This window comes from Corylus avellana, chromosome ca2, assembly GCF_901000735.1.
Source record: "Corylus avellana chromosome ca2, CavTom2PMs-1.0".
NCBI lineage: Eukaryota > Viridiplantae > Streptophyta > Magnoliopsida > Fagales > Betulaceae > Corylus > Corylus avellana.
In genome coordinates, this window is record NC_081542.1 from 152452 (window position 1) to 160257 (window position 7806).

The window sequence follows — 7806 nt, forward strand, 5'->3', positions numbered from 1 at the left end:
ATGCATGTTGCCTCACGGGGTCCTCTTTACCCAGTGCCAACTCTTTCATCCCCTCATCACGTGCCATCATCTTCCATTGTCACTGTAACGTTTCTTTCCTCTGCTTTATTAGTTGCAGTTAGTTTCTCGTTCGGAGTTAATTTAACAACGATGCCCTACATAAATTTGATTGTTTGAATTCCACACAATTTGATTAGTCCTACAGAGAAAGTAGGTGCTGGGTTCACTTGTTTCCACGGAGAACAGTGTCCAATGTCATTTCTTTAGAACTACTTGAATGGCAACTAATTGTAAGAAATCTGAATTTGAATTCATTTTTTCTCTCACCTACTAATGGACTTTGAAACAAAAGTTATTATCAGATTTGACTTTTAAATTGTTAGCAATTTAGACAATAAATATGAAAGAATCTATATAGGCTCACTTGCCTGAGCAGGAGGACGGACTGTTCGAGACCTGTTCGAGCAAGTGAACCACATAAAGACTCTCTCACAGTTATTGTCTAGATTGTTAACAATCCGAGACAAAAAAATTGTCCAAGAGTCTCTATAAAGCTCACCTGCCTAAGCAAGAGATGTGCCGTTCAAGACCTGCTCCGACAGGTGAACTACATAAAGACTTTCTCATTGTTGCTGTCTAGACCGCTAGTTGATTTGTGTCCTGTTCCGCGTCTAAACTTCATTTCAGTTTAGGTGTTACGATTTCACTATATTTAGCAGGCCAACACATATTGACTCACAATCAGGAAGGAATCTACGAGGTAGGAAAACTAGTAGATTATTAGATTTTCTTTTCTTCCTGGTTGGTTAGAATGCAAGGGCGTTATGGGCATGAAAGACGTGTGGTATGTGCATGGGGCAGGTAAGAAGCAGAGGAGTTGATGATGGATAAGCAGCAGCAGAGAAGTATGGAGTTGTTTCTAATAAAGCTATAAGTTACCCTTATCTTCTTTATACTTATCTTTAAGGATAGGTATCCAGGTAGAGGCATTTTCTGTGAGTGCCGGAATATAAATTATTTCGTTGAAGTCTCTGACAGGTCATATCCTAGCTTATGGTGCAAGGCAAAAAAATTCACTCACGAATGTTATATCAGTTCAAACTGGTGATCAGCACAGATATCTACTGTTGCGGTCAGGCATGGCACAAGCCACCAGAATATATTATCTATAAACGCAGTAAAATCTCTCTCGCAAGAATCATTACTATTTTACATGTTATAGAGTCAATAAAAAAATTATTAGAAGTGTAACAAAACAAAAAGTAGATCACAATCAATAGCCATACGGGTGGAGGGAGGGGCTCCAAAACAGTGCGGCTGTACCAACACTTTTAGCCCCTTCATCACTTACCCACCTTAATCTTAAGGTTGCCCATCCCAACATTCAGATTTCCCAGATTAGCTTCATTCTTCATCTCATCCTGAGTTGAATTCCTGAGATTGAGCCATGGGTGTTGCAGACACTGCTGAGCAGTTGGTCGCTTCTCTGGTGAAAAATCAAAAATGGGACAAAGAAACTCGGCAAATTCACGAGCATCATTCTCCGAAAATTTGTATTTTTCAACCAGCAATCGATCGAGCGGCCAGAATTTCAGCCTCCGAATCCTCTTTAGATCCCCGTGCCTGTCGAAGAAATCTTTGGACTTTGCTCCTCCAATGGCTACCTGCCCACCCAAGCACAAGAGAGAAATCAAAATCAAAGTTATTGGATAATTATGTACGGGTAGAGGGTTAATAATGTGCTTACCTTTCGAGGCATCTTTCCAAGGAGTTCCATCATTAGAGCAAGGTGATCCTGAAACCAATCAAATCAAAAGTTCCATTAAATTGGTATATGAAAAGATTCACAGAGACAATATTTTAACATCATCATGGCTAATTTACAGAATGTTCTACTTAATAATAACTAACATCAAGTTTAGCATTTAGGCAATCAATCAATAACATTTGATAAGGGGAAGGTGATTCAATAGCTTGCCTTTTTAGATCATTCCAAGGTAGTTATTAGGTGGGTATCAACAAAACAAAAATAAAGGTTACCATTCGATAATGCAATGGAAATTCATTCTTGACTTATATACTGTCGCTGGACAGCAAACTATACTTCAGTACAAAAATGCATATCACTTATTATATAATCTAATTTCGCTCATTCTTGAAATATATGCCCTACATAGACAAAAGCCCAAAGTCCAGTACAAACATGCATTTCAATTATCAAACAAGTTTTTTTTTTTTTTTTGTTAATGTTTACTTATCTTCCATACACCCACCAAATATGCCATGACTGGAAAGGAACCTAAGTCCACTTCAACATATATATATATATTCTACGTATAGAGATTTTATATTTTCTTAGATATTTATCTTCCGATCCGCCATGAATGCCCTCTGGCTGCCATTTCCACTTCAAGGAGCCAGGGAGCATCTGAAAATTATTATGCTCTAAGCTCATCACTTGAACAAAGGACAAGATGCCTAACTAAATCTAATATTAGCTGGATATTATAGATAATATATGTGTAATATAATAGAAGTATTGCATTATATTTTCCAATATCCTTCATCTTATTGTTCCTTTATTTGCTATTTCCATTTATAACTTCAAAGATAAATCATGAATCCAGTCGAACTATCTGGTCCTAATTTCCATGGTTTAGCAGATTATAACGGATCAAACAAACTAGACGACAGGCAAAACCATCCTACCTCATCCTCGCTAAAGCCTTGCCCACTATTGGGAGTAAACAACATGTCCCCAGTAGCAAGTTCAAAGGCAGTGCAAGCAAACGACCACATGTCAATAGAGAAGGAATAGCCAGCTTGTAGTACTACTTCAGGAGCTCTATACTGCCTAGTTTGGATTTCTTCTGCAAACTGCTTATCGGCCCAACATGCATTTCCAAAATCCACAACCTTGCATCTCATATCAATCCCATCCAGGGTTCTCTCACATTTTGCAGCTCCTCCCATGGAAGCTCTTCTTTCAGATATCTTCAATACTGCTCTTCTTGCTCTCCTTTTCAACTTTTTTTCGATGATACTCATGACAACTCCACCATTTGGGTTCCCTTCAGGCCTTTCAAGAATTGGCATGAGCCCAGACCTAACTGGGTCTTTCGTAGGATCAATGGTGGAAAAGAGAAGAATATTTTCAGGTTTCAGGTCACAGTGGATTATACCAAGTTCTCTATGCAAGTAATCCAGACCCATCAAAATGCACTTGCAGATCTCCCTAATTTTATTCAATCCAAGGCCTTTGTATCGGTTATACCTGATCAGCCGGAGTAAGCTATCACCAAGAAATTCCAGGACCATGCATAGATGCTGCCCATTTGGGCCCGTATGCTTAAAGTGGTCGATGAGTCGCACAACACATTTAGAATTTGAGGGATCACCATTGGCAATAGCTGAAAGGACTTCAATCTCATGAAGGGCTGCTTCAGCAAATTGTGCTGCACTTTTCTGGATCTTGAGAGCCACATATTGCTGACAAAAGAAAAAGAAAAATGTGAATGAAAATAAAATAGACAGACAGAATTCAGCTTATACAAAAAAAGAAGCTTTCACATAAATTTTGCATCACGAGACAACAAACTACTTTTGTATGCGTGTGAGGAACCTATCTGATATACCACCGGACAAGAAGTGAACAACAAAAAGTTGGGTATTCAGATCAAACAACTAGATTGGATCGTTTTAACCACTCAAATCCTCAAATCTGCGTTAAACTTAAACACCCAGTTCACGTCATGTCATGCCTATATATTATAATACCAACAGGTGATTGCAATCTTTATTGTCCGTGATAAATAGGGAAGGAATGAGCATTTCTCTGGCAAAATTCCAGTCCATACAAAAAGAGACAAATATGATATCTAAAAATCAATAAATTCCAAAAATTTTAATAACCCGATATAAGATTTCACAGTCATAGATACGTGTGAAGAATACAAAACAAGATAGATTTCAAGCAAGATCAATCCAGAAAACATGGAAACAATCCAAACCCAATAGAAAAAATATATAAAAAATTGAATCAGAAAGAAAGGGAAAAGGAAAGTACAGAGGTGCGCGTGTCGTAGGCGAGCCAGACGGTAGAAAACTGACCCCAACCCAGCTTCCTCTGAGCGATGTAGCGGCCACCGGCGAACTGATCCCCAACTCTAACGGCGTGGTACCCTCCTTTCCTGTACGACTCCATTCCCTCCTCGTCTTCCTCCGACCCTGATGACGACGAACACGACATCTCTCTCTCTCTCTCTCTCCTTCCCTTAACCGTCTGATCTGATTACAAAAGAGTAATCTTTTTCCTTCGATGAAACAACCCTTTTCCTTTGGATGATGAGAAAGAAAATGGGTAGATATGAGATTTGGAAGAAGACCCAACAAATTAAAATAAAAAATAAAAAAAAGTTGGGTCTTTTGTGTTACTTGCAGCTGATGATAATGATGATGATGAATCAGAAGGAGAAGAAGACTTTTCTTATGTTACTTAAGCTACTATTTGTTGGTGTTGTTGGTGTTATTTTTGGTTTGTGGCCTTCAACACAAAGAAACACCCTCTATCTCCACTTTTTTCTCTTTTTCTTTCCTCCCCCTTGACACCTTCCTCTTTGGCTACCCCCTCCTACCTGATGAGTCTTTTTCGTTTGCTTCTCTTTTTCTTTCTCTTTTGTTCTTCTCACCTTTTCTTTTCTTTTGAAGTTATTGATATTTAACAATTATTTTGTCATTTTAACCTCAAAAAAAAAAAAAAAAATTGTCATTTTAATAGGTGAGAAATAATCAAATAACAAATAAATCACTGTAGTTTCAAAATGATTTATAAATACCTGTGATTTACCTTTATAACAAAATATCTATCTGTACAATTTTTGATCATTTTCTTGACTGAATCTTTATGAAATTATTAATTTTTTATTTTTTTTTTTTTTTGTGAAAAAAATTAGAAATAATAACAAAAGAAAAAGAAAAAATAGTTTGAGGTGGTTTGGTCAACCAACCATAGAACAGGCTAGAACCCCAAACCATTTTTTTTGGAGGTAAAAATGTAATTTCATTAGAATTCTGTTGAAAAATAGCTGAAATTTAAACGAGGAATTATTTTATTGCAGAGACATACCACATGAATTTCACAATTTCTCCATTAAAAACTAAGGATCTAATAAATATTAAAAAAAAATCTGAATAATTTGGATGAAAAATGTTAATTCGTTTATTCTAAAAAATCTGAAAACATAGAAAACAATGAAAAAGCAATTAGGTGGAGTGAAGAGATCAAAATTGCCTTGGAGGAGTTGATCGGTGGTTGTTGCCTGTTGGCAATGATGCGCGTCCGCCACCTGCGTTCTTATCCGTATATTTAAAGCTTCTTCTATTATTGTGAATCGGGCTTCATTTATCACGGCCCACATGTGGGTTCTGAGGCCTATAAAAGTCAAACTGGGCTATTGATGTTGGCCCATAAAACAAATATCACGATTCATGAATGTGGATATTTATTTATTTATTAAATATTAAATATCATGATTCTTTTCTTGGGCGTGTGAAAGTCAGTCAGTAGGGCACAGCGCAGGCCACCTTCAAAACAGGCCAGACGAGGCGGTCTACTAAGCAATTGATGGAGAAAAAACAGATTAATATCCCCACTCTTCATTAATTTGGATAGGACAAAGATTTATCAGAGAAAAAATATGATGTGGGGACATAGGCTGTTGTTTCACTTTTAAAAAGTAAAAATATGTGGCTATGAACAACCTACTGGAAACTGGAAAACGACATGCTGCCAACCTATGCATTCCACTTACTTTCTTTATTAAGGTTCAGGCTTTGAGAAACACATTTTAATTTTAATTTTTTTTAAAAAAAATTAGTTCTTAAATGATGCGCTATTATCTCATGAAATTTATTATTTTAAAAAATATATCATCAACTTATAGGATAGTAACACATCATTTAGAAACTAATTTTTGAAAATAAAATTTGAGATGTGTAAAATTTGGCCTTGTTTGGATGACACTTTTTTTGGATTTGTTTTGAAATTAGGTTTTTTCGATTTTTGTAAAAATTTTTGGTTCAAATTCCTGGAATGCAAAAATTTGCATGTTGACCATGAATTACAATTTTCATTTTGAAAACCTCATTTTATGTGAATTTCAAAATTGTAGGTAGCATTAAATGTCAATTATTGGGTCCTGATTTTCACCCAAGTGTACAATTATGTTGTCCTAACATGTTTCAAAAAAATGATTACCGAAGATCAACTTCGGCTTTGAAAATGTATAGAAAATGTGCATGCATGCTGTTAGGGCCGGCAATTTTGACACGACCCGCGAATCCGACACGAACACGACACGAAAAAACAAGTATTGGGTTTGGACTAATCGGGTTCGAGTCGTAATCGGGTCTACCCGATTAAGACCCGAAAATTTCGTGTCTGGCGGGTCGACCCGCCAGACACGATTACTGTGCGGGTCTGACGGGTCTGGCGGGTCGACCCGCCAGACCCGGTTTTTTTTTCCCCTTTTTTCTGGACCCGGCGACCCGGTTTCTCACTTTCTCGCCTCACCGCTCACGCACGCTGCACGCACGAAATGGGTCTCGCCAGTCGCCTCACTGCCTCACAGTCACAGACTCCTCACGTCAAACTTCAGTGGTCAGTTTACTTTACTCTTTTGATTTTTGAACTAAAACTAAAAGTCTAAGACTCTAAAAAATTAAAAATCAGTCTCTCTCTCGACAGACTCGACTCTCTCAGTCTCTGTAACGTAACCTAACCGGCTAACCCTCTCCCTGACTCCCTCTCACAGTCTCACTCGGTCTCTCCCTCTCCCTCCGTCACCGTCTCCCACTCGGCCACTCTTGACTCTCCCGATTCTCCCTCTCTCTCTCGGGTCTCCACAGTCCACAGCTCCACAGCCTCCACTCTCCCTCCTCCGCTCCTCGCCGTTAGGAACTTAGGTGCCTTAGGCGTTAGCAAGAGCCAAGAACGGACCTCACCGTCGCCGACTCGCCGTCCTCACCGAGTCACCGTCGCCGTCAGACCGACTCAGACGCAGCTCTCTGTCTCTCGTGGTATGTCTCTCAGTCTCTTACTCTCTCTAGTCTCTAACTCTGATTTTTTTTTTTTTTTGTTTTGTAAGTCTAGATTATGAATTTATGATTTTGATTGTTTGAATTTTTTATATATATTGTAGACTCTGATTTTGAATCTTGGATTGTTTGAATTTTTGATATATATTTGTCTTTCAAGCAATTATGTGATATTATACGGTTTAGGGTTTATACCTTAATAGCTTAATTACATTTTTTTACTATATATTAGTGTACATAATTTTGCTAAATCATTGATTGAATTTGCATTGTTGAACAATTTATGGCAAATATGGCCAAAGCAATGATTTTTTTTAATTAAAAATAAAGATTTTAAAAACTTAAAACTGAAAATAAAATTGGGGGATTAAAAGTAGAATGGAACTTCATAAAGAGAGAGAGAGGAGGAAAATAAAAAAGATATTTAGATTAACCATAGTTGCTTATTGCAAGATTTGGGTTGGATTATTTTATTTCACTTAGCTATATAGCTTTTAATTTATTCTTAAATATTCAATTTATAGTTATATAGCATATAGTCATTAGTCATATACTTTAATAGTTTAACTAATGATTATGTAATTTATGTGTGTAGATGAATATTGAAGAAGTTCTTGAAGATGCATTCGACATTGATGACGATGTGGTCGAATTACCGTCACTAGAAGGTGACTCTGTTTCTGTGGGGACTGGGAGTAACAAAAAGGGAAA

At 37.3% G+C, this 7806-nt stretch overlaps 1 protein-coding gene across 1 annotated transcript; it reads right to left on the reverse strand.

The window, feature by feature from the left end:
- Positions 1–1147: 1147 nt before the first annotated feature.
- LOC132172481 (uncharacterized) lies at positions 1148–4605 on the reverse strand. The gene is made up of 4 exons (XM_059583994.1): positions 4067–4605; positions 2710–3489; positions 1748–1795; positions 1148–1664 (listed from the first exon to the last, which is right to left on the reverse strand). The coding sequence occupies exons 1-4, from the start codon at positions 4247–4249 to the stop codon at positions 1344–1346; spliced, it is 1332 nt and encodes a 443-aa protein (XP_059439977.1). The 5' UTR covers positions 4250–4605; the 3' UTR covers positions 1148–1343.
- Between the last annotated feature and the right edge of the window lie 3201 nt (positions 4606–7806).

Excerpts from the sequence above, each read along its gene's own strand:
- LOC132172481 (XM_059583994.1), bottom strand. The coding sequence starts at position 4,249 with ATGTCGTGTTCGTCGTCATCAGGGTCGGAGGAAGACGAGGAGGGAATG. Across the intron at positions 1,796-2,709 it reads AAGGCTTTAGCGAGGATGAG|GATCACCTTGCTCTAATGAT; the intron begins GTAGGATGGTTT and ends GATTGGTTTCAG. Across the intron at positions 1,665-1,747 it reads TTGGAAAGATGCCTCGAAAG|GTAGCCATTGGAGGAGCAAA; the intron begins GTAAGCACATTA and ends TTGGGTGGGCAG.